The sequence below is a fragment of the Beta vulgaris genome, chromosome 9 (genome assembly GCF_026745355.1).
Source record: "Beta vulgaris subsp. vulgaris cultivar EL10 chromosome 9, EL10.2, whole genome shotgun sequence".
Classification (NCBI taxonomy): domain Eukaryota; kingdom Viridiplantae; phylum Streptophyta; class Magnoliopsida; order Caryophyllales; family Amaranthaceae; genus Beta; species Beta vulgaris.
Window position 1 is genome coordinate 53,337,421 of NC_079210.1, and position 26,886 is coordinate 53,364,306.

At 35.0% G+C, this 26,886-nt stretch overlaps 3 protein-coding genes and 1 long non-coding RNA gene across 34 annotated transcripts in view; 2 read left to right on the top strand and 2 right to left on the bottom strand.

Moving 5' to 3' along the window:
- LOC104904776 (MADS-box transcription factor 23) overlaps positions 1–1,865 on the top strand; it is a 24,003-nt gene extending 22,138 nt beyond the window's left edge. For 3 of the 10 annotated variants that reach the window (XM_048637387.2, XM_057392320.1, XM_048637389.2), the window contains exons 4-7: positions 708–971; positions 1,052–1,135; positions 1,266–1,417; positions 1,725–1,865. In XM_048637387.2, the coding sequence (XP_048493344.1) occupies positions 708–971; positions 1,052–1,135; positions 1,266–1,417; positions 1,725–1,740 (516 nt within the window). In that variant the 3' untranslated portion in view covers positions 1,741–1,865. Of the gene's footprint in view, positions 1–707; positions 1,194–1,265; positions 1,418–1,711 lie in introns of those variants that run through there. The other 7 variants (XM_010693150.4, XM_048637392.2, XR_007270149.2 and 4 more) reach the window with 6 other exon arrangements.
- Positions 1–6,461, bottom strand: part of LOC104904775 (uncharacterized) — a 23,987-nt gene extending 17,526 nt beyond the window's left edge. For 2 of the 13 annotated variants that reach the window (XR_007270151.2, XR_007270150.2), the window contains exons 1-5: positions 6,239–6,460; positions 6,070–6,131; positions 2,809–5,948; positions 374–771; positions 146–236 (exon numbers count right to left, since the gene is read on the bottom strand). This is a non-coding gene — a long non-coding RNA (uncharacterized LOC104904775). Of the gene's footprint in view, positions 1–145; positions 237–373; positions 772–2,808; positions 5,949–6,069; positions 6,132–6,238 lie in introns of all 13 variants that reach the window. The other 11 variants (XR_008967836.1, XR_008967833.1, XR_008967842.1 and 8 more) reach the window with 10 other exon arrangements.
- A 1,701-nt stretch (positions 6,462–8,162) lies between these two features.
- LOC104904778 (uncharacterized) lies at positions 8,163–19,872 on the top strand. 10 transcript variants are annotated; one of them, XR_008967753.1, is made up of 10 exons: positions 8,164–8,502; positions 11,014–11,115; positions 11,215–11,380; positions 11,480–11,659; positions 13,220–13,354; positions 13,539–13,621; positions 14,396–14,489; positions 14,601–14,695; positions 17,426–17,746; positions 19,342–19,872. XR_008967753.1 is itself a non-coding variant. In XM_019252097.2 (9 exons), the coding sequence occupies exons 1-8, from the start codon at positions 8,255–8,257 to the stop codon at positions 14,691–14,693; spliced, it is 1,101 nt and encodes a 366-aa protein (XP_019107642.1). In that variant the 5' UTR covers positions 8,163–8,254; the 3' UTR covers positions 14,694–14,695; positions 19,347–19,872. The 10 variants fall into 10 exon arrangements, 6 of the variants coding, with proteins under 6 accessions (XP_019107642.1, XP_048492807.1, XP_048492808.1 ...); XR_008967752.1 differs by having other exon boundaries at positions 19,347–19,872; XR_007270048.2 differs by having other exon boundaries at positions 17,426–17,729.
- On the bottom strand, positions 15,624–26,849 carry LOC104904777 (oligopeptide transporter 4). The gene is made up of 6 exons (XM_010693151.4): positions 26,190–26,849; positions 22,754–22,851; positions 18,330–18,902; positions 17,577–17,829; positions 16,577–16,759; positions 15,624–16,403 (listed from the first exon to the last, which is right to left on the bottom strand). The coding sequence occupies exons 1-6, from the start codon at positions 26,706–26,708 to the stop codon at positions 15,789–15,791; spliced, it is 2,241 nt and encodes a 746-aa protein (XP_010691453.1). The 5' UTR covers positions 26,709–26,849; the 3' UTR covers positions 15,624–15,788.
- Positions 26,850–26,886: the final 37 nt, after the last annotated feature.

Sequence of the window (26,886 nt, forward strand, 5' to 3'; positions counted from 1 at the left end):
AAGCTTCTTCATATACTAGAAAAATCTGCTGTTGCAAGACTATCAGAGCATGTACTAAGAGTTCTTCCAAGTGGCTCTGTCAGAGCCTGAGAATTGAAACACACTTTGGTCAGCAAGTAATGACAGCATGACACACCAAACTCACCTGTGACTTATTTATGGTGGTTCCCCAGGATTCTGACAATATTCCAGCATCATATTCCTGCGTCTTTCAGCATAATGGCTAGGAAAATTATCTTTGACAAAATATAAAGAAAGAGTTAGAGCAGATTAGAACAGTTGAAACCATAGAAAAAAATATTAGAAAGACCATCCATGACCTTTTAGCAAAACTATATGTTCAGATATGTCAGAGGCAAAATAGGTGTTGTACCTTGGATCAAGCAGCAAATGGTCTCACGTACTTTATATATGGAAAACTCCCAACTAGTTTCACGAGTTCAGTTTATTACTTGGGTTCCTCCAATTTGTCCTTATTTTATCCACAACCTAACCCAAATGGGTTCAAGAATCTTCAGGATCTTATCCACAACCTCACCGAGAAAATCTTGAGTTGAATATAAAGATGAATCACCAATAGAGTTGCATATTGAAGCTTTTAAGCACTTGCCTAGTTTTGCAGTAAATTTTGAGTATGGACATGCAGATACCTTCTACAAACTTGCAAAACTCCTGCTGCTGTATCTCAGCATCATGTTTGGTTGCAGGAAACTTATGGGGCAAGATCTTTCAGGTTTGAGCATCAAAGATCTGCAGGATTTGGAAAATCAACTGGAACCAAGTTTGAAAAGTGTACAAATGAGAAAGGTCAAACATATTTCTGCTGTACAAACTCCACAATCATCAAATATAACCCCACCCCCTCACCCAATCTTCAGATCTTAAATGCAGTACAACAATTAACAATAAACGATTTGCATTCTTTGCAGAACCAACTCCTCTCAGATGAAATCAGAGAACTCAACCAAAGGGTATCCTCAACAACAATATCTACTGCTTCTTTATTAAAGGTTAGGAAAAAGTTTGCTGACAATTCTTGATCTTGTTGCAGGGAGCAATTATTCATCAAGACAATATTGAACTCTATAAGCAATTTAATCTCATGCAACATCAATATTCAGAGCTGCAGAAGAAGGTACCGAACAGCAAATTCTCAAGCAAAGAGACCATATAAAATTATAGAAAAAGAGCAACTGCTAAAAGTAATATCAAATCGATGACGCTCTGCCCTGATATTGTATCTAAAGAAAAATTCTGAATCTCAGGTGTGCACAACAGAAGAGATGAATCATATAGAGCAACACCCACACATGTCATATAATGTCAAGAATCATTATCACATGAATACAGCAACCGATCTCCAGCTAAGCCCACCAGAGCAGCAAACTAATGAAACATCTACCAGTATGAAATTATGGTAATTTTGTACTCTTACCAACTAGTAAAAGATATATATATATATATATATATATATATATATATATATATATGTATATATATATATATATATGTATATATATATATTATTGTATATATATATATATATGTATATATATATATATATATGTATATATATATATATATATGTATATATATATAATATGTATATATATATATATATATATATATATATATATATATATATATATATATGCGCGTGTTCGTGTGTGTGTGTGTGTGTGTGTATTATAATTAACATTGACAAGGTCAGTCTCTGTTTGTAGCTTGCAATTGCACTGACGAAGCTGGTAGCACTCAGTACCACATCAAATGCTTAGCTGAGAAGGACATCTCTATTTGAATGGAATGATGAATGTGCTCATAAAGAAAGAAACATTCTGCAACACTTACAAATTTGGTATGATTAGATACATAGAGCTAATTTAGTATAGCAGGTCAATGACTACATTAGCTGCCCCCAATAATAACAGACATGCTTGTTCAAAAAGAGGGTATGTGCTTGTTCTCGTGATGGCGTGTTTTATAATTTCAATGGCTTGTAGCTATAGAACCTTTTCTTATGTAATAAAGATCAAGAAACATTGAACAGGTCAATGGCCAGGCAATACATCAGCTTGTAAATTTTATTTAGATAACAATTTCACAATGCAAAGGTAATTTTTTCTTGCTGAAAAATTTCAGGAAGGTTTGGCAAGCAGGAGCAAGAAACTTATAAAGTAGTAATTAGAACTGTATACATGTGTGCTGGGATCTCTAAGGTCATGCTTTACAGTATTTAATTTTTTGAACCAAGACGACCCACTCTCCTTTACCTTTGGTTTCACCATATGGGTTGTACCGGAACTGCAGTAAAAGCCCATAGGTCCACAGGATTAAAGTTACCAGAAATCTGAAACTGGATACATCAACTGCAAAGTAGAGCACTATTGACACGGATACCATCACTAGCAGAATATGGGGAAGTTATGATGCATGCAAAAGTACCCCCAAGGTACGAAGCTAACTTAAGGCCAAAGCTGTCCATGACCCTTCCCATGAGCTTCCGTGAAAGTACTCAAAAATGCACATATAGTATAATTTAGTTGATAGCTAAGCTGGTCAAATTCTTAATTTATAGAACTCTCATTTTCTGATAGATCTTATTTATATTTTCTTTTTATTTCTCCCTTATCAAATCTCTGGCTCCCTCGCACTTCAAGTCTGGCTCGCCCCAGCAAGCCATAATAAGCACACAACTGATTTTCTTACAACACACAAGAGAGGATTTCTAGAGTTAACAATGAGGGGTCGGCCAGCCCGCAGCAGAAAGAATGAACACTGTACAAATAGGTGAAAAAATGTTCTTACAAGAAAATGGAATAATGGGGAGCCATGGTCCAGACTTCTTTTAAGAGCAGAGCACAATCAGAAAGCAAAAGACCCGCAGCGCTCTGACCACATGTGAGGCACAGCTTAAACCTCATAAAGAGACAAATTACAGTAATGTGGACTATACAGGACAAAAATGGGGCATAGCAGCAAGCCTGTGTAGATGCCACTAGATGGAACATGAAGGTTATCAAGAAGAAATATAAAGGTTAAATATTAGATTAGGGGTAAATACAAAAAAAAAGTTTTCTAACCACAAAAATGGAAGAAATGCGATTCAGTAGTTTGGAATATCAGTAAGGAAAAAACATGGAGAACAAAGAAAAAAAAGCAACAAGCTCATACAAGGCCTTCAGATCTGTCTCCAGATACCCTTTACAACACAACCCACATGACAACCTTTAATTTGGCAAAAGCACTAACATCTACCTGAACCTGAGATAGATGTTTGGGGACCTGAGTACGCAAGAATACTTACTCTAGCATCTCACGCGTTCTATGGACAAATAAACACTCATATAAACACCTGCATATGCATCCAGATTCGGTACCAATATTAAGCCAAGAATATGTAGAAACAAAAGCCTTATAAGTTTAGTTTCCTGTGTAAAAATTCAATACAAAACTTATTAGTTTACAAGCCAAGTCACCAAAGTGGGTTTGGACAAATTGAGATGTATAGTTCACAAATTGAAAATCGAAATGACAAGAAAGCTAATAACCATTACGTCCTCTTACCATTTATGCAACTAGCACGAAGTATAAGCTCAATGACCTCATCAAACTTAATACAAAAAAGTGGTTTTGCCACTCAACAATATATAGTTCAACATATCATGAATCATGAATGTGCACATATAAAATAATGTAACAGAGTTTCTCATTCCTTACCCAAAACACGTGTCTTCCACAATTTCAACAAGTATTGCTTCTTTACCAAATACGTTTAAATCATAAACTGCAATAGCTCACAACATTCATATACAATCAATCAATGCCACCCTTACTAGAAGAAAATTGCCAAGTTACCATAAAAAATCTCATATCCACCTCTCAAGTTTAATGCAAGGTTATTCTCTATAATGGTAATCTTTCCATCCTAATTGGTGTTCCTAGATTCCATTATAATATGTCCCCAAATATCTGCAGGTTTGCTTTATAAAATTTTATATAAATTTTTCTTGTATACATGCCAGCATTGACTAATTGAATAACTGAAGATACCGAGAATAAAACTGAAGAAAAGGAAACATGTACTTAATGAATCTTGTAAACGTATCATATATAAAGGCTACCAACAAAGCTGGATGGAGGGTGCATGTGTTCATCCAATTTTTCACCCTATGACATAACCTGGTCTTTACTTGTTGGGAAATGGAGTATGTAGTATTGGCATTTTGATGGATGATACAAAGGCCCGTCCCTGGGGCTCAGCAGGAGGGGCGCCCAGGGCTTAAGGGAGAGAAGCCCAACGTACTATAAAATTCTGTTAAGCTTTTTTTTTAAAAAAATGAAAATTTAATGATTAGAAAGGAAAGTATAAGCACGGCTATCAAAAATTATTTATCTTCTCCAGTCTCACTAACAGCAATGCAGCTCACCTTTACGGCTTTACCATATTAAATTTTGGAAAGTTCCCATGTAAATTCAATTCCTCCTCCAATTTACAATGGCCTCATATTAGCCTTCTAATATTCTTACTCCTTCAAGTCTTTTTTTATTTACTCAATCTTATTGATGAACTGGATCTAAAAATCTGGTTTCTTTGTTTTTCTCCTTCAATAGTATTTTTATTCTCTTTGTGTTCCTTGAAACTACAATTATGGTATCGAGTATGTTTGCTTTTCTTTTTTTTTTCCGGAAGATTTTTTGTAGGGTGAAATTTGTTTGTTCCTTCAGGCTTCAATTGTCTTTCTGAATTATTTTTTGTATATTTCAATGTTGCTGCCTGATCCTTGGGTCAGTTGTGAAATATTTGTATTTAAATATGTCTTCTGATAATTCCATAATGCTAATTTTTTAGTTGTAATTAGATGGTCTAGCCATCTTATTAGGAGTATATAGCAAAATTTGTTAAGAGTGTATTGATATAAAATGTTAGAAGTCATTTCGCGTTTAGAAATGAGCATTTGGGGTAAGTAATAATATATTTGTATAATTTAAAAGGTCAATGTTTTTAATTTTTTAATCAAATAATTGTTAAATAGTAAATACAAAGTAATGTTTATAAGTAATATTTACTATTTATAAAAAAATAACACATTTACTGTTGCATAAACTTGAATTTTATACACTGCTTTTTTTATATTACTCCTACATTGGGGACTTTATTTCTGACTTTGCCACAAGGCCTCCAAAATGTCAGGGACGGGTCTGAATTGATACACAATCTACAAAAGACGATTCTTCACACGCGCATAAGAATTTATCTATATTTCCAAGACTACAATTGTCAGGATATACTAATCTTAAATAAAAAGCATAGCCCACTTGCAAGACAAAGCAAATGTTCATTGTTTCCAAGGCCAATAAATAATGAAAAAATTGATAACATGGTGAAGAATACAGTCTATGGTCAGGCAGCACCGTATCTCAAGGGAAACAACTAACAAATTCCACTTGCATAGCACACCAAACAAGCAAGTAGTAAATTTTTTATCAAAAATCTTAGAGAACAAACCCACCAAAAAATTAAAAATCAGGAACAATCAAAGAATGAAATCAAGCACTCAGGATTTATGCATCTAATGATCTAAGTATCTAACCAGCTATGTTACTCGGACTCTCTATTTCACCTTACATGTCCGAGTGAAATCCTCGATACTTTTGTTTTAGGCCAGATTTATAATATCTATTAAGGTGTTCTTAAGTCTTAACCAAGGAACGCCACCATTAAACCAAATGATATTTGATGATATCATTTTAAAGTAAAATATTAATTATGAAAACAATAAGCACCTAAGGCATAGCCCGAGCCTAAAAACTAGTTTTTTTATAAATAGTCGAAACGGACATGTATTCATGTCCGACACGAGTAGTGAGTACCTGAGTCCGAGCAATATACTTAAAGTACAGTAGTACACCTATATCATTCATCAAGGAGCTGAGAAAACTCCAACCTAACGAAACAACATCATGTTCAACAGTATCATAATCACAATTCACAACTACACTTAACAATAAATAATAATCCAAGATCATGCAATTACAGTCTATAATAAAAAGAAAAGTTTAACGTACCGTAATACTGGGAACCTAGAACAGTAGCATTTGATATTCGGAACTATAATTTCAAATTTTACCTTCAAATTGAAGACGGAAAATTAAATGTTTGATTATAATTTATAGGTGCAATAATATGTAGTAGTAAGCAAAGAGATTATTGTTGTATAAAAAAGACAGAATTTACCTTTTGCACTCTTGAATTCCATTGAAAAAAATTGGAGAACGAATTATCAGCGTTAGATTAAGGCGCGCCAAAATGAGGAAGACAGCGTTGAGAAGACACAACACCATGGGAAATGGGAAGAATATATCATGAAAGTATACTCCATAAAATAATCGGTTTTTTTCTAATGCGGGAAAGGTAGATTGGAGAAGAGAGAGATGAAAATATCTCAAGACACTATGCATTATAATAGAAAGTATTTTATAAAGGTTTGGGATTTGGGTATCGTATCAACGGTTGAACATTGTGTTCTCTTCACCTGAATATCCATAAATTGAACTGAATTGAAGTAAAATAAATTAAATTAAAATGAATTGAACTTAGGGTCTGTTCTCCCTATCTTATTTTCAGTTCAGTTCGGTTCAGCTCAGTTCAGTTCAGTTCAGCTCAGCTTTTGATAATACTTTTACTCTCACATATCACTATTCAGTTCAGATCAGTTCAATTCAGTTCAATTCAGTTCAGTTCAGCTGTTTTATGCCGAAGAGAACAGGCCCTTAACTTATTACACCTGATTCAACTTATTAGACTTAATTGAACCTGATTGGAACTTATTGGACCTGATTGAAAGTTATTCACCTTATTGGAACTTATTGAACTTGATTGGAACTTATTAGACTTTATTGAAACTAATTGGATCTTATTTGACCTTATTTAACAAAAAAAAAAAAACAATGAGTAATAACATAAATACTATTATTATAACATAAAATCATTAATATTTATCCTTCAAAATAATAGTACTGTAATTGTTAGTTATCTCTTATGATTAACATATTAACAAAAAAAATACTATTTTATGTTTGCTTATAAAAAAGTTTCACCACTAATATATCTAATATTGTTGCTTTGATTTCATAAAGCACTAGTTTGAAATCAATTAATAATATTTATATCTTTCATTGTTATTAGTAACGAAAACATGTTATATCTAATTATATTAAGATAAATTGCAAAATATTATAATTATGATGATTATTATTGTTAACTTTATATGATCATGATTGTAATATTTTTTTAATAATAACATAATCAGCCAATAATAATATGAGTATTAAAATAATAATGCAAATATAATACTATATAATAATGATGGTACCGTAATTAAAAAATTAATAAAATACGTCGGTTAATCGTAATATGAATAGTTAAATAGCAGTATAATACTAAATAATAATCATAGTGTTACTTTAATTAAAATTTCAATTCAAACTTATTGATCATTGACTATTGGGACCTTATCGGAAATTATTGGACCTGATTAGACCTGGTTGGAACTTATTACACATTATTGAAACTTATTGGACTTGATTGGAACTTATTGTCATGTTTGGACCTGATTCAAACTTATCTAAACTTAACTGAACTTATCTGAACTGATTAGACCTGAAACTTTATTTATTAAGGTGAAGAGAACGCGTCGTAAGTATTAACTTATGTCAACTGTTCCCCATAAAAAGTGGAAATTCGACATGATAAGTCCTAGACCCATACAAGGGTCAGGTCGTGCCTGTTTGCCGGGCCAGACCCGAGTTGGTAAGTACTAAGTAGTTGTTATAAACTCATGAATGTATATTCAAATTTGATCTAGTGGTAAGGAGAGCAAGAACACCCTTCCAACCTCAAGGTTAGGGGTTCAATTCCCATTAAAGGCACTTTGAGGGTAGTAATTTTCCTTATTCTTTCCCCTTACTCTCAAGTGACTAACCTATTACAATACTTTTACTCTCACATATCACTATTCATTTTAATTCAATTCAGTTCAGATCAATTCAGCTGTTTTATGCCGAAGAGAACAGGCCTAAGAACCGAGCGAAATTCGGGCCACCTCCGGGCCTGACTAGACATAACACAATTTACCCGACATAACGAGTCCGCTTCCCTTTTCTTTTTGTTGTTTGGCTTAGCTCAGGTGTCCTATTTACAAAAATTTGCGAGAAGAAAAAACCTCCTTGAGAGTTAAGACTCCTAATTACAATGCCAATCTCACTACTTCATCGCTGCCGGAGAATCACTCCATCGCTTTCGTCGTCATTCCGGCAGTTGCGCTCAGACGCAACACTAGAAGCGATCGCAAAAGCCGCCGCCGAAAAAACGCCGATAATAGCACTCTACAACTATCCCTCATTTTCCGGCGCATTTTCAGCTCTCTTCACTCACCTCTTTCACTCTCACCTCCATCTCCCTTGTCTCGTTTTGCCTTTTTCCTCCGTCGTCCCTTTTAGGTAACTAATTTTTTCAATATTTTGTCATCGAATTCATAATTTAGTCGTTTTTTATTGTATATATACTTTTTTTTTTTTGCTTTTTACCGGAATTTATGATTTTAGGTACTATTTGATGACGATTTTACGAGCATACATGCAAATAATCTATATAGTCTTAATATTAAATCTAAGTTTATTGTATATTTTGTGATTGAATTGATAATATAGTCATTTTCTTAAGGTAATTAATTATTGTATATTTTGTGATCGAATTGATAATATAGCATTTTTATTATCTGTGAATTCTTTTACCAATTCATGATTTTAGGTACTATCTGATGACGATTTTACGAGCATGCATGCAGTTTATAATCTATAGTATTGAATAATAAACCTAGATTTATTTGAATTACTGAAATTTGTCAGTGTCCTGTAGATTATAGGAAAAATCGTGTTGTTTTAGTTTGGCTGTTGAGGAAAGGAGAAAGTGAAGAGTTAGAAATGTAGATGACTTTTATTCTTAACCGTTTTTGTTGTGATGTTTGGAAGTTAGAATTCGTGATTCCAGGCTGAAAATATTGATGAAGAAGTGAGTTTAACTGTTACGCGTACTTTGAACAAAGAACATACGCAGTTATGCACTGCCTATTTGATTTGTTGGTCATTATTATTATTTTTGTGTCTGTTTTGTATATGATACTTGATCATCAAACTTTACTTGATTAAAATGTCTATGTGACGCCTAAACTAGTTAAATCCGGCCACAATTATGCTACAATTGAGTGTATTACGGAAAAGATCTTGTAAGAAGTTTGAAGTAACTTGAGAAGAGCAGGTGTTTTTCGTTCCTCTCTTCCTCCGTTTATTATAGATATATAATATCCAGTCCTGAACTTTGTGTTGAAGTGCCTACGAAGGTACAATAATAATTAGGCAAATCTTAATGGTGGAACTTTTCTTTTTATTTGTAAAAAAAGCTAAGGAGGATTTTCGATATTGTGGAGAACTTGATTGTTGAGAGTTTGTCGACAACTTGATCACCTTCTGTAGAAATTTTTGTGCTGTAGACCAAATTGAACATGAGCAATGGAGTTTCGATATCTTTAATTATTAGATTTTGGATGGTACCTTTTTTTTTTTTTTTAGGGGAAAACACACCAAAATTAGCATAAATCAAGCTCCACCAAGGCCAAAAAACCTTGGGGAAAATCAGACAACAAGTACAACTCCTCATTTGGAGCTACCGCCCATCGAGCTACTAAATGGGCAACACAATTACCCGACCTCCTAACATGACAACAAGAAAAAGCATCAAAATCACAACTCAAATATCTAAGTTCATCAAACCATATAAAATAGGAGCCTCTCCCACCCCATGTTTTGCAATTGCATTACAGACACTTAGGGAATCCCCTTCCAGCACTACGTTGCGCAAATTCAAACCGCGAGCCATCTGGACTCCATATAGTGCAGCACGGGCTTCCGCCATCTCCACAGACCATCGTCCATCCCATCTTCTCACGCCTGCCGCCACAACACAGCCACACCAATCACGAATAACCACGCCACAACCCACGCCGCCACCATCATATATGTGCGCATCAAAATTTATTTTCACAAAACCCACCTGAGGGGGAATCCACGAAGAGGGTGAGTTCACTGCCCCTATCATCCCATTATTAAACACCTCCCTCGCATATTTAGCATAGTCATTCACCAGCCTCACAAAGCCAACCGATATGCGCCTAACATCCGTAGGCCTTTCCTCAAAAACCGCGAGATTGCGGCAGTGCCATCCAGCCCAGGCCAGGGACTCCTTATCAAGCTGAGACGCCACCCACTCGAACCTATTTTGGATGGTACCTTAGGTATGGGACTGTTCAGATATTCGATAAGGCTACTATTCGTACACCAATTTTTAAGCCAAAAGAAGATGTCAGAGCCTGAACCATGTTTGTACCGGATACCTTTTTCTAATTGGTGAATTGACCAAGAAAAATCCTCTCACTCCTCTGGCTATTAACATATTCAGCGTCACAACTCACAGGTTTTGTAGGATGGAGTAAAAGAGTGGCACAATATTCCCAACTCCCAAGAGGCAGTCATATTGATAAAATTGCCAAGAAAAGGGGAGAAGAAGAGCAAAACAGTTAATCTATGTCAGTAGGTGACGAGACATGAGCTGGCAGATAGGTGTTCTCCACTGCCACAATTGTTGAGCAGAGGATGAATTTCAGCAGATTGAAAAGCATGAAAAGAAGATCGATTTAGAGGCAGCGACTAGCTGGAGGTTTGAGCTTGAATGAGGGGTGAGCAGAGGGAGAAGAGGGGGATGTTGAGTGAGAGCCTAGGTTTTTAAAACCATTTTATTGAGAACATATCTTTACATCTCTCTCTAGAGATGTCAATCCTAAATTTCAACCCTATAAGATGGTTCTGTTTTCTTTCATGTATGGATTTGGATGTTGTAAAAATGTGCTTATATATACCAGCTCTGTGTATGTTGAAGCTTTATGTCCGTGACAACAGGGTCGAAGATTTATGTTTTGAAGGACTCAAGACATGCTATTTCCTTGATTTCATTGGTCCAAAAGGATTTGCTGTTCAGCTTTCACGGAGGACAGCATGCGAGTAAGCTTGTGAAAAAACTATGTCATTGAGCTGCTTTATTATGGGAAATAAGCTTCTTGTATTTGGAAATTGACTTCTTTCTCTCTCCCTTGATACCAGAGTGATATGCTTTGATCATAGAAAGTCAACATTTTCGAAGATCCCTTCTGCCGAAGATTGTTCTGCAAAACTCACATTTCATGTGGATGTTGGGAGGAGTAGCTCAAGGGCCGTGTATGAATATTTTTCTGGCCAACTTGAATGCATGAAGTCACTTGATGGAAATGTTAGTGATCATTACACTCCCCTGTGATATGGTTAGCATTTATAGTTTTATACATGATTATATTCATAAAAGAAGCATCATCTACTTTGTGTGATGCAGGGTCTGGCTAGTAGTTTACTAAACTCAGATGATCAATGTCGTATAGAGTTGCTCTTGAATTACCTTGAAGATGGAGATCTACGTCAATGGAGGTTGCCTGATATTCGGGCTTTTAGTATTGGGATTTCAGAATGGAGGTCAAAGCTGAACTGCATCACTAATCCTCACATGTATGAGCAGGTCTGTAATAACGTGACAGTTGATCATGGGGCTCTTGTAGTATTTTTTCATGATACTCTTATCTTTGACTTTGTTTACTTTTGCATTTTGCCTTACCACTTGGTTGCATTCCATATATGGCTTCTTTGGATTGATGGACCGGGAAGGGGGGAAGGGGGGAAGGGGGAGGAGGGGGAGGAGGGGGTGGTATGAAAGTGTACTTGCTTTTCTCCTCATTGATCCGGAGGAACACATTATGACCATATATTGGCACTATGTGGACCATGTTTCGTCTGTGTGTATAGATTGAGATTCAACTTGTTGGAAGGACACCACATGTGGCGTTTTACAATCACTGGCAATGCTTTCTTGACAAGAAGATGCATTTGTATCTACATATATTAGATATAAGAGGACCAGAGGAGTATGAGGAATCTGGATTTCATATATCAATGGGCTTATGGAAAAGCAGTAATTATAGCTAATCCCTTTGGTTTGATTCCTCATTAGACCCAAACCATAAATTTCTCTCTCCTATGCCAAATTAAGCCACAAACCACCACCACCCCCTCATCCGACTAGCAGTCAACCCCCACCACTACCCTACTGTCCGCCACCACAACCACCACTGGCGAGCGACCTTGGCCGCCCCTATCCGACCACCGTCCCTCCACGTGCAACCACCCTCATCCTCACACACCTACCCGCACTCATGCTCGCTCACCCTCACCTGAGATCTCACTGGACCTCCAGTCACCGCCACACGCCGCTCAACACCCTCACACCAACAACAGCAGAAAACGAACAACCTCAGCAACAATGGTGGTGGTTGTTGTTCGAAATTCTCTCTCACCACCTTCTTCTTTCGTTTGGTTTGCTCGTTGGTTTGGGTTGAGTGTCGCCGATTTGATTATGCTAGAGGTGGATGGTTGGTGGATTGGTGGGCTGTCTCGTGGTGGGGTTTGGATTTGATGTTGGTTTGCGGGGTTGTGCTCAGGTTTAGGGTGGGTTTTGGGGTGGTTAACAATGGTGGTGTTGGGTTTGCTGGAGTGGTTAGATGGGTGGAGCTTGGTCGGTGTTGAAGTGGAGTGGTGGCTGGCGGTTGTAGCTAGGTGTGTAGTGGTGGTTGTTTTGTTGCATATGGTGTTTGTGTGGGTGAGTGTCTGTGTTTGTGTTTGTGGGGAAGAGAGAGAAAGGGGTGAGGGGAGTACCGAAGGAGAGAGTTGATTAGGGGTGGTTATGGTTTATTGTGGTGAAAATCAATCCGAGTACCCAATTGGTGAAAAAAAAACTTAGAGTCCCTAATTGGTGAAAAATACTAAAACTCGGGGCTCAACTTTATGCTTAACTCCCTTTTTTTATGTAATTCTTTATCTCTGTCTCTCTCTCTATCTCTCTCCTCATTAATATGGGTCCCCTTGTTATTTTTCTCTATCTATCTCTTATAAAAAGTTTTCTTGATGCTGCCCAAACAACTTTAGCATATTTAGTGAGATAGTATGGATTTGATCATATGGGTGTGGGTGTGCGTATTTCCCTTTCTTTCTCTTGACAAACGTGATATTTAACGTCTGAATGCAGCTTTTGGAGATGAGTGCTAAGGAACTGATTATGATGGGAAATTCCAAACTTTTAACTCGTAAGGATGCAGCAAAAGAGTTTATGGAGAAAGTTTTTAAACTTCGGCTAGGTCGAGGTTTATATGGAGAGTGCCTGGTATCTTTGGACAGATCTTTTACTTTTAATTCTGTATTTTTCTGACAGACTTTTTCTTTTTCTTCCGTAACAATGCCTGACGCTTCTTATGAACCATCCTATGTTTTTTCCTCCTGATTCAAAAGGGAAAATAGTAGAAAAGAACTTCCATCATGAATTAGAATTATTCCTGTTCATTAATCAGGGAGTTCGAGCTGATAGCAATCCGGACCTCAGCGATGAAGTCGGGAAAGAGCTTAGTTTTAGAAGTGCTGCAGCTGGCTTAAGGTAACTTCTCTAAAGCAGAATTGTGTAACTGACAGCCTATAGCGCAGAACATATCTATAGATGTCTATGTCCCCATTTAGGCATAGGTTGCCATGTGTGAAAAGGCATGGGTTATGCTTCGGCTATTCTTGGGCCAATGTCTTGTGAAAATGGTATGGGGAGGCTCGTTGGTCTTCCATCAAATTTGCATATTTTCAATGGCCATATTAGTTTGCTACTCACTTGAAAAAAAATGAGTTATTACAAATCATTTCAACTTTTTCAATAAGATGGTAACATTGGTGTTTAGTTATTAATACTGAATTGCAAAAAAAAACAATAGGTTTCATTGTTTTGTTGCAGTTAAAGCCAGTAAGGTCATACTTTTATTTTCTTTATATTTTACTTAAAGAATTACCTTAAGGCATGTATGCTTGTTGGCTGGGCTGTGCTGACAGCTGACTAAAAACCTTTCGTAATGACTAGTGCCACCGTGCCAGCCTTTGCTTGGTACTAGCAGAGGATATGCATTTGTAGCTATTTACTTTTTATTTTATTTCTGTGATGGTCTGCTAGCTTATGGGATAGAGCATGAACAACTGTATAAGTGTCTTCATGTTGCTGGTTGCAGTTCTGCTTTTGATTTTGCGAGGATAATTATTGCACTCTTGAATTTTATCATAAAAAAATGGTTTCACATTTGAATATTTCTTGGCCATGTAAAATATATCACATTCTGAATTTTCAGTGTTTCTCTTATTTGTTTGTCATCTTCTGGAATATCTTCTTGCCCAGGCCTATAGGAGCTGTTGTTTTTATGCAACGCAGGAACCTCAAAGTGTGCTTGAGAAGTACTGATGGCAGCGTAGACACCTCTGAGATTGCAAAGGTGTTGATTTAGACATTGTGTTTATTTCCCTTTTGCACTTAATCGAGTTTCTCTTCTTTTGGATGCTTGAGATGAAGCATTATAAATAGCAGTTTTTCATTTATTATGTAGGCATATGGCGGTGGAGGTTCACCTTGTTCTAGCTCCTTCATCATAAGAATGGATGAATACAACACGTGGCGCTCTGTCAATTTATCAAGTTAAATGTAGGTATCATCTGTGCCCTTTTTACATAATAAGATGTTGGCCTATGTCACATATCCATATTTTGACATTCTGGGATAAAGTATTTTGAGGTGTAAATGAAGTTTCTTAATCAAAATACTAATGGTTTGTGATTGGATTTACCAAAACGTTAGAATGAGTGATAACAAGAGTGTCATAATGCTCGAAGTTAGTGATGACGCATCTTTAATATGAGTCCTGATATTGTGTGATTATCATTTCCGGATGAAGGGAGTAATTTGATATCTATAGATATTTTTCTCCTGCATGCTTTTGGTTCTGTGCTTGGAATGTCTCCACCAACTTCTCCAATGGACATTATTGCTGAAGCTTTGTGATAATCAACTTGTTGAAGTTCTTGGAGAACACCTATGCTTGGTTCTTGTTAGATCCATGTTAAGTATAGCATATACTGAATGAAACATCAGTCCAGGATTTGTTGACTTTTCACCTCATGTTTAGGTGACTAAATCTTGAAGAACATGCTTCCTGCAAGACTGCTAGGAGCTCGCATTTAGACGTGTAGTTCTGAATTCTGATTCCCCTATTATTCTTTTATTGTTTGGCATTGTTTCAAAAAACTATTGATTATATTTTTACTGCCATCGGAGTCGTTTGATACCTGCTTCACATTAATTCCTTATTTTCTACTTTTTAGAATATTAGAATTTAACTCTTACCTTGTTAATCAACATATAATTTCCATGTGACTTTCTATCTCATTCGTTGCGATATTTGTCAAATCTGACCCTTTAATGAGTGAGGCATTCGAATTGGGTCGAATAGAGTATATAACTCCTTCATGCTTCCGTAGCTGCAAAGAGTAGACAAAAGGCAAGGAAGTAGAGCACTGTTTGCTTGTTGCTTCTAAGTACAACAGGCAATAGACGCAACAATATCTTTCTGATCTAAAAACTAAACTGTTGCTAATGCCTAAAATCGGGATGTGAATGTAGATATTACACTTGGTTTTTTCTCCAGATTTTTGGAAAGTTTTTACAATTTTACACTAAATAAATAAACTAGATTCTATCGATCATAAGTTGTATGGGAGAGTGTATACTTATACAGAAACTAGTGGATAGGGCATCCATCAACCGCAATGCCCTTGGCTGTTGGACAGCTGGCTAGATTGCAGTGCTCGCCATTTGTACCCCACCAGGTCAAGCTTTTATCCTCTACACCTAGTGAGAAATACAGCAGCACTCCCATGAAGGCAACCCCAGCATCCAGAGCTGCTGAAAGTATGTAATTGTACCTTTGCCACCATTGCTTTCGGTAACGGAAAACAAACAAGTTGAAAATCGTTCCAACTATAATCCACGCGTTGTAATTTACAGTTGTTGCTGGTGGCATATAGGCTGTAGCCCCCAGAAGTACAGGCAGATTAATCAATGGAATCCATGATTTCTTAGGGAATGCCTTGTGAAAGAGCCAAACTATAATTGGCCCTATTGCCCCTCCTATGAAGAACCAGTTCATGGCTTTGTAAGTTCCAAGATCTCCAAATATTCTCTTAGGACCAACCAATCCCCATATAACAGAGGCATCAAAAAATACACGGTCACCAGGACAAGTCCAAGGACTGTCAGCTGGAAGCAGATTATCCTCGCATATATTGTGAATTGAGTTGAGCAACCACCATGCTACTGCAATGTTGATGGTTCCAGCAAAAATGGTTCCGATGAACTGGAAGGTCATATAAAAAGAGCTACATGAGTAAGATATGATGTTATCTGTAACTTAAGCAGGGATAAATTGTAATGGACACTGGAATCACTTTACTATCTATAGTCTGACTTTATTATGGGTTACATGTAGTTTAGTTCCTAATTTAGTAAGAGACTGAGAGGTATTTATACCTGAACCAAAAACATTGATCTCGGTGGAATCTTCATGTAGTGCCCGAGCTTGAAATCGCTGAGGAAAGAAACTGCTTGTGACATGCTCATGTAACCATACACTTTGAAGCATACATTTGCAATTGGCTTTCCTGGCAATATGAGGCCCATAATGTATTCTGTTATTATGTTCAATCCTGGCGTCTGCAGATAAAGTATGACAAAAGTCAGATTATTTAGGTTGCTGGAAAATAATTTTAAGGATACTTCTTGATATCCCCTTTACTGAGACGTACTTCTTTTCATTAATCCCTGTCCCAAATAACTTCACTCTCAGAGAATTGTTATCCTGTAATCATCCTAGCAAATGTCTCCACCAGAGACAGACTAATTTTGTCAGCAGTTTTTCGTCTTTGAGTGTTGATTTTTCATAAAATATTTAATTTAATAACATCAAAATTAAATCTGGTTTTTTTTAACTCCCAAATGTTTTTTGTTAAAATTTGTATACTTCTTTTAAGTCTTCCAATATATAATGACAAATATTTATGGTCGAAGGTTGGTCTTGGACATTGTGTAAACTTCAACTGTGAAGTTAATTTTGGGACAAAGTATGAAAGAAGCCTAACATCCTGAGCCAACTCTCTACTGGTTTCATATTTGGTTCTTTATATATTTGAATAGTTAGTTGCTTGTTTGTTTTCTTATACATCACAACTCTATCTGGTAGTTGGTGATTCATTTCTTTTCAAATGTCCAACAAAGGTGGTTCTTCCTCTGTGAAGAGTTAATTACTTAAACATGTTATATTTTCCACGTAGATTAAAATGTTCAAATAATCTTCTTGACAAACTTATGGCCTGGGTTTAGTGAATTGCAGGGTCTTGAGATAAACGACATAAGGTCATATCCAGCTTGTTGTTAAGTTCCACAGTGCAGGATGTAATCAATGATGACTCAGTGGTTATCATATGGTGATGAGTGTTTGTGTAATAAGAATTGAGATGCTAGACTCTGTTACCTGGTTTGTTGTGGCTGTTATAATGCTGATAGGAAGAGTGAAAACAAATGCCATGCCGCAAGCAAAGAGGAGAGCCCACCAAGGAATTTGAACTTCTTCTTTTAAGAAGATGGAGAGCAGAAAAGAAATTGTTATTGTCAATCCAAGAAGAAGGTAAAACCACCATGCTGGTATGTCTTTATACTTCTTCATCAGTTTGGTGTGGATATCGTCTTTGCTTGTGTATGATGCACGAAACCTTTCATAGATCTCCCTGTATGTTGAATATGTTAGCACGAGTCAGGTTAGACATTCCAGTACTGTTCTCTATTCTTTTACATTAAAACGACCACTTGGTGAATTAGGCTTCACTTGAATTATAACTCATGGACAAGACTTATTACTTTAGCAATCCTACTTCATTGAATAACATGTTGATTTTTGTGCTTCTAAAATGTCCGAAAACTAGGAAGTCACTTTTTGCCTGATTGGTAAGAGTATATGTTCTGCTCTCCTTGTCATTGTAACTTAGAAACCAATAGTTCTCAGTCATAACTCATAAAAGGAGTAAATTTACACCTTTCAATTTTTAATCTTCTGTTCTTTCTTTTCTCAATAGCATTATAGTCGTATTTCTTAGTTTACAAAACTTTCTCATGGACAATGAGGAGAGTCAACAGTTGGTGCAGCTTTGTTTTTGTCATTGAGAAAGTCTCAATCATTAAAATCGGTTTAAAGAAGGATCATTAACAAAGGTTGAAGTAATAACATTACCTTCCATAGAAGAAGCCAACGTGAGTAAGAGTAGAAGCTATTGTAGCAAATCCAAAGCCATAAGTAAGAGCAAAGAAGGTGCTCATGTGGATCTGTCCTTGCTTCTCGTATTGTGCTATATCTAGTTCAAACTTGTCATTGACTATTGCTGAAATGTTATAAATTTGACCTTGAGCCGTGAATAAATGTGAGGAGAAGATGGGAAACTTGCGAGCACTGTACAAGTCTAGTCCCCAATATGCTATGGGAATGAAGATGTATATTATCAGAACATAACCTACGCATACATTAGCAATGGCAAAAAATGGGGTTATGAGGGGGCTTAGTAAAAACGATGCTACAGCAGACCAGTCTAGTGTTATGGCTCCAAGACCAAGGCCTCTCATGCCTGAGCCTAGTTGTTGGGCTGTCACTGATCGGGAGAATACCCAGCAGACCCATGATATACTTGTGAGAGTTGAGAACAAGTAACCTGGGACTGCATACCACAAGAAGCTGCACATTAATGCAATTAGGAAGAACTTTGCTCTTGATGTCCGTTTTTCTTCTTTGTCATCCTTCTCATGCAAGGCCCTGCATAAATTGAAATAAAAAGGAAGCCGGTATTGATGTTAGGATGGGCACTCAACAACAGTTCAGTTTATTTGTGTCAATTCTACATGTTACTCAAACTTTTCATCTTACATCCTTGCACTTTTCTGACATGGATATGGACACTTTTTGACATTTCATTTTGAACCGAAATCGATTTATTTTCACAGAATAAGCTGAGTTGGACACTTGGACACTTATCTGTTTGTGTAACATAGGTTTATATATATATTGTAGAGACTTGGTGCTTCTAAAATTATTATATTAAGGTATACCTTGTTAGGTTAGGTCTCAGGTCATGTCTACTTCATTGCGATTGCTTTGGCATGCAGCCATTGTAGATTGATGTCATACTCTTGATTTAATTATCTAATCCTTAGCTCACAATCTGCTTTTATATTTCTTTTCTTGTTTTATCAAGAGCAGGAAGCCGAGAAGGAATGGTTTACTGGTTTAGCAACTCGAAGTTTTGTTCGTTGGGCTCCAACATGAAGGTTGTGAATTAGTTTGGTGATATATATTGGGCTTTCTTAAGCAATGGTGGAGAAGCAACCTCGGAATAGTTGGCCAAGTTGCTTAACTCCATATTCCAGTTCGACTCTCACCAAGCTCAGCTTTGGGATTTTTCTTTGTTCCCCCCAAGGTGAGCCCTTCACCTTGCCCAAAAAAGAAAACAAGCATACACAACAGTGACTGAAAAATTCGACTTGTATATTATTAGAAGTCTTCCTTTTATCACATATAACCAAAAGAATAACAATATAATGATGACCAAGGCTGTAGTCTAGACAAAATAAAGGGCAAATAACGGTTAATTAGCGAATGAAACACGCCCTAAGTGGCTAAATGTACATAATGGAGGCAAATATTTTTTTGGTTAACACACTATCTTCTACTGTTCTTGATATCCTAACTATAATTTAATTTCTCTACAATTAGTAATTGTTTATAACTTTTTTTTTGCATTTCTTTCTCGATATCTTTGTCGCGCCATCATACTATCTTTTTTTTTGGCATTATATAATAATTATATAGTTACTAGTTAGGTTAGGATTAAGTTGTTCATTTCTTGGCTATTATTGTGATCTAGTATGCAGTTGGGGAATTTGCATATCATCTCTCGAAATCTTGTCACTTTTATTATCTTCAATTGTTATGTAGAAGTCTAGGATATAGATTTCAAGTTAACTCTAGAGATCATCCACACCTTTTGTATTATTACATGTTGAATTGATTAATACTTCCTAATTCGTTTTCCACAGAATAATGATTTCTCCTCATGATAGTGAGGTTAGATCAGTAAGTCAATAACAGCCACTGACAACACTTTGCAATATTTCTCTTTAGGTACTTGGCCCTAACTAAAGTTTATAAACATCCTAATTCCTTGGGGTTTTTTTTTTTTTTTATAATTCCTTAGGTTTTTTTTTTCTATTCTATTAACATCTAATTTGTCGTCTTAGTTTATCGAATTAATTAAATTTTATATGTTATGATACAAGAATATATGAGCTGTACATAACACAACATTAGTGATACTGATAATATAGTCCCAAGTCATGATGGTTGAAAGTTTTGAGGTATAAGGTTCATAATTCATATACATTCTTTAATGCTGCTATATTTGGAATGAAAGGTACTAACTAGTACTCCCTCCGTCCCAATTTATTTGCTACATTTTGCCATTTAGGTGTATCCCAATTTATTTGCTACATTTGCAAATCTTTCCATATATAGTACATAAGTCCCACACTTTATTTACAAATTTGTCATCACTCCCTCCTTGGTTTTTGTAAATATTTTCATATATAGTACATAGGTCCCACAATTTACCTATTTGCTTTTTTGTTAATTCTTGTTATGGCAATGGTCCCCACTTCCTCCTTGGTCTTTATGATAAAATGAATGTAGCAAATAAAATGGGACGGATGGAGTAACTACTACTTTTTGAGGATGTTTTGGTGGCTTTGAACTATTTCTACTTTAAACTAAACGTGTTGGTATTTTTTGAAAAAGTTGCTACACAAGTCAAAGTCACCATCACCATCACCATCACCATTATCTAGTTAGGTACTTTAATTGAACTTCCCCATCAAACTGATGTAATAGTGTTCAACACAAACACGTTTATTGTGATATGGACTGAACTGTTTCATATTAACAACACTAGTTACATCAACATTAGCAACTTCTTAATCCTAATAGGACGGTCGGTGTATGTCTGTATGAGTCATTTTACAACATTAATTAACTCAATAAGCTCAAAATCTAAGTGCTTGTTTGGTTAATGTAGGAAGTATGAATTTTTTGGAAGTTAATTTTCTCATGTAATTGTATTTCCTAGGATATTTCCACTTACCTAGGTCCTCCTAGGTAAGTAATTTCCTCCATTTTGCGGTGAGTGGAACTTCTTAGGAATTCCCATAAATTTATCAACCAAACAATATCAAAAAATTTCAATTCCTACGAATTCTGACTTCCTATATAATGTCAACCAAGCAAGGACAAAATATATTTATGATTAGAGTAGATGGAGTCTAGCTAGTAGAAAATAGATTATACGGTCATAATAAAGTTCGTTTGATATATTAAATAGATTACAGAGATTTAATCATAAGGTCCAATTGATAGATCAGTAGTTTTAGATGCATGAAAGGAGGAAGACAATGAGATTTTCCCCCCTTAATTTCTTTTAAATATGAGCACATAAATCAAAGCAAAAGAATGGAATAAAAGCAACTCTTTTGGCAAAAAAATTGAACGTACACCCGAATATATCTTGCGTACGCTACATCCAAAGTTATTTTTGTAGCTCATTTGAAACTCTCTCATTTGGGTTATTTGCTCATCTAAAACCCTCCAATTGAGTAAGAAAATAGGTCTAAAGTCTAAGGCTATGTTCAGTTCACCTTATTTTTGCTTATTTCAGATCTAATCAGATCAGATCAGATCAGATCAGAAAAAATAAGTTCAGATCAGTTCAGATCATGCTTATATTTAAAAATCATTATATCTTTCATAACATATTAGTAAAAATTATAATAATTGAATATTAATAAAGTACTCATTGAGACGAATCAAACAAGACCCCACATGACTATATTTTTTCTTATATATTGAGAAAAATCTAACAGTTGGTCTTGTAAGAGACCGTCTACTTATAATTTAAAAGTAGGCGCGGCCCAAGCCCAATATTAAGAAGAGAATAGATCATATTTCTTAATATAGTGACTACTTTAATCTATTTTGTGACCATTTTAATCTATTTAGTGACCAGTTTAATCTATTCATTAGTAACATTCTTTAATTCATTTAGTGACTGATTTAATCCATTTAGTGACTAGTTTAATCCATTTTGTAAGATTGACGAACTATTTTTAAAAATTGTTTGTTCTAATTCGAAATTCAAAGGGAAATAAAAGAGGAAAAGAGAATGGACGACTAGGATGGTGCAAGATACCTAAAAATAGTGTTATGTTAGAGAGAAATTGAATGGGCTTCTTAAGAGAACGTAGGTTTGCATGGTCTAATTTTATATTAAAATTAGACCGTCTATTATAATAATTTGTGAAAATCTAAAAGATAAGATCTTGTAATCAGATCAGATCAGAAAAAATAAATTCATATCAGATCAGATAAGTTCAGATCAGAAAATTTCAGGTGAACTAAACATAGCCTAAACATATTATATTCATGGTACATGTACGATGTAGATTATACTCTTTGGGAGGTGATTGTATAGAGTTAGCAGTGAATAGCAAAATAGCAAGTCTTAAAATTGTTCTAAGATAAATAACATGCCACTACTATAATTCTCCAGTAGATATACTTGCCTGAAGAGAGAGACTTGGACAAGAGTGTTGGGCCACCACATATGGGCCGGCTCCACAACATACTTCCTCATTAAACCAGCCCACCCGTATCCTAATACCTGAGGGGACAAAATAGAACTTCATACATTCAATTATAGAGATGGTGGTTATATTTGGAGAAGCATTTTGGGTACATTAACAGATAAGATAGACTAAAATAAAATATTTAGGTGATTAAAATATATAAGTTAAAATTCTAACTTTCCAAAATCAGGTGACGAAAATTTAAAAAAGCTTTTCTAAAAATTTGATAAGAACGAATTTTGCCAATTTATTTATCAACTTGAACAAAAACAACTAATTTGATTAGATATCTTATCAATTTTAATTAATTTATCAATTTCAACTCTTTTCCTTCTAACTATTATTGCGAAACATAGCCAATATTTTAGAAAGGTTTTTCGTTTCACATCTTGAAAATTATATGAAACCACTACCCCCAACCCTACTACACGAGTACGCCCCCACCTAATAATCGGCCGCTTGTATTCATACACTGTCAAGTAAATTATTTCTATACAATATGAAAAATCCCAAAAAAATGTCCTTGAAATTCGTGTTAGAATTTTGTCTATATTACTTCATCACTTCATACAATAATTGCAGTTGACACTAGTGTACTAACTCCGAGGCAGTAAACAATTATCATGATTGTTTATTAACCTAGTATCCTATCACAATCTTACACGTCAAATTATTAATTGATACTTCCTTCGTTCCATAATAGCTGAAACATAAAAATTGGACACAAAATTTAATAAACATCACTTTTAAATGACAAAATATTAAATTATATTTCACTCATTATGAAACGGATGAAGTAATATTTTTTTGACCAAAATACACCTAATCGCTTGTTAGGTGGTAATTTCTGTGTTAGACCAAATGACCAATAACCTATTTAGATATATTATTAAACTTAACTTCTAAAGGCTTTAAAGTCCTTTTTTTTTTCATTTTACATCATCATTTCAATTATACATTACAGTTTAGTTTCTTCTAATTTAGTTCATTTTTTTCCGATCCAAAACAAGAGTTCTAAATTTTTATATGAACTTTTCATAGATTGATCTTTTCTTATTTTTTTTGCAACGAGCTTGATCTTTGATGTTTTATCTATTTTTTTAAAAAAAAGTTGACTATTTTTTTACCTAATACCCAATGAGTGAATAAGATCATCAAACTGTTGGACACAAAAATCTTGCAAGCAAGAATAATCCGTAGAAATATTGCTTTGTCTTAATTGGCCAGCTGGCAGCTTAATGGCGTCGTGAAACATGGACCAAGATCTCTAGCCTTCGTAGCATTATGTATTTTTGCTTACATTAGTGGCCTAGTGGGTCAAAGCATCTATCTCAGCCTAGTGACTTTGTTTTTTTTTTTTGACAAAGAGTGACTTTGTTAGGAATCATGAGATCACACTCCTTTCCTTTTTATATATTCCTTCCCATCCAATAATTATACAGTTATTTTTCATAAAAATACTATTAGAAAGTTTGAGTGTGTTTGATTGAATGGAAAATATTTCGAATAAAAAGTGGTTTTCATGAAAATAATATTTCAGAGGAAAACTGAATTTTAGATTAATTTTTTTTTTGTTTGGTTATAAGGAAAATAACGATCCTTTGAATCTATTTTTTGATTTTCTTTTATTTGTGTTGTTTTATTGTTTGATAGAGCGGGAGAGAGTGTGGCTTCCCTTGCCTACTTAGATACCATTGTGAAATGAAGTTCAACTTATATTCTCCTTTTCTTAATTGAACAAATTTAAATCAAACAAAGAAAAATAAAGAAAATAGTTTCCTTTAAATACACTTTCCTTCTAATTAAACATGACTTGATAGTATAAAGTATGAGGCCAGAATAATGGGGTTTACCAAAGAAAAAAGAAAGAAAAGGTTATGTTGTTATTCTGAAAGTTTTTTTTTTCTTTTATGTATACATAAAGGGAGTGGGAGAATTTGAAAATCACGCCCTAAAAGGACGAGAATCAATTCCTTATCACAAGAGTGAAAAGAGGACTTTCAACCAAAAAGGCCAATCTAAATTCTTAAATATTTTGTATACTTAAAATACAATACATCATCTAATTTCAACAGACTATCAGTGAATGGGACAAGTTCCATCTTTGTAGGAAACATTTTTGTATATTGACTTTACTTAATATACCAACTTTAAAGACTTTTAATTTTACTCCTTAGCTTTATAAAAAAGAAAATCTCATAAAAGTATTTTCAAAATATAGTGATTAAGACCATTTTTGTATCATCAAACAACGGATATTTTGAACAAAAAATGGCCCAACAATTATCTAAATCATGAGGCTTCACTGCTTCACTTATCTAAAAAGACAAGGTAAGAAAAGACCACTTTGTAAGTATTTAGTCCTACAATACTACTATAAAATTTCATATTCTTTGTATGTCACGAGAGAAAATTGCATAATCGAGCAGTACCAAAAACATGATGTGCAAAAGAAAAAGAAAGAACAAAAAACCGCACCGACTTAATTCCTCTAAATAATTGCTCCTACTGCTCGTGCACATGTCAAGTTTCATTTCTATATTAGTAAATTTCACACATTAATCCTAGAAATAAGTAATTTTGTTATTAATAATTGTAACATACTACCTCTGTTTTTATTCAGTTGCAACGTTTTGACTTTCACGCTTGCCAATGTACAATTTCAAATTGTTTTATCTCTAATTATATGTAAGTAAAAATTATAAAAATTTGATATTATGAAAGCTTACATCGAAATGAATCAAACAAGACCCCACATGACTATATTTTGTTTAACATATAAATCAATAAATGTGGTCAAATAAGAGAACATGAATAGTGCAATTTGTCAAACGTTGCAACTAAAAAAGAACGGAGGTAGTATATTTTAACCATAGATATAACGATAAACAACTTTGACCATTAATAAATAATTATATACTAAAAAATTAATAAATAATTCATATCATCGTATGCTAATTTATCCTTTTCATTAGGCGAATATTTAGCTTTATCCTTTTTTTTTTCTTTTCTGGGGTATGGATGAGCGTCTAAGTATAGTGATGTACACTTAGTTTTAAGTACACTATTACTAAAAAATTAATAAATAATTCATATCATCATATGCTGATTTATCTTTTTCATTGGGCAAATATTTAGCTTATCTTTTTTTATTCTTTTCTGGGTATGGATGAGCGTCTAAGTATAATGATGTACACGTAGTTTTAAGTACACTACGTACCCCCACAAAATTAAGTTAGACAACATCCACATATCTATGTTATCTATGATTTTTCATCACAATAAAAAATAATCAGCTAAGATATCTCCTTAATGAAGTATTATTTCTCATATATTAAAGAGCAACAATAAGAAAGTATTACTAATTACATACCTGAGTAGTGATAATGAGGATCCAAGCAGCCAAGAAGGAGATATTTCGTTTATAAAACGCCTTAATAATATTAACAATACCAACAGCATAAGCTGATCCATTTCCAAAAGCACTTCCAGCATTTGCAAAAATGGTAATCAAAACATGCTCTTTCACGTTAAACGGGCCCGGGTTAAGTGAGAAGGTTCGTGGTCCGAACCCGGGGATCCGGAACTTGGTCTCGGGTAGGATACGAGCCAAGAAATGACCAAGGGGTAGTGTGGCTACTTGAACTGTTATTTGGGTTATAATGAGGGGTTCAGTCCTATAAGAAAAAAATTGGTTAAGAAATGAGAGCATACCACAAGAAACTAGGCCCAAAAACCACATCCGAAAGGTCCATACGGGTAGGGTCGGGTCGTCGGTATTCGTGACGGTTAATCGGACCTCCTCGATCGGGGAGATATCGTCTTCGTCGATATCGGGTTTGGATTTTTCCGGGTCGGGTTGGATAGTGGGTTGGAGTTCAAAGGAACCCATGGAATGGAGCTAGTTAGGGGAAGTGTACAATATTAGAGGGGTGGAAAAATGGGAGGGTGTTTTGGTGTATTTTGGTGGAAGTGAGTTTTTATAAGATGGGTGTAATGTATGGGTTAGATTTGGGTAGGGCATGACAGCTAAGATGAATATCATTTTAAAGGATTTGGATTCAATATAG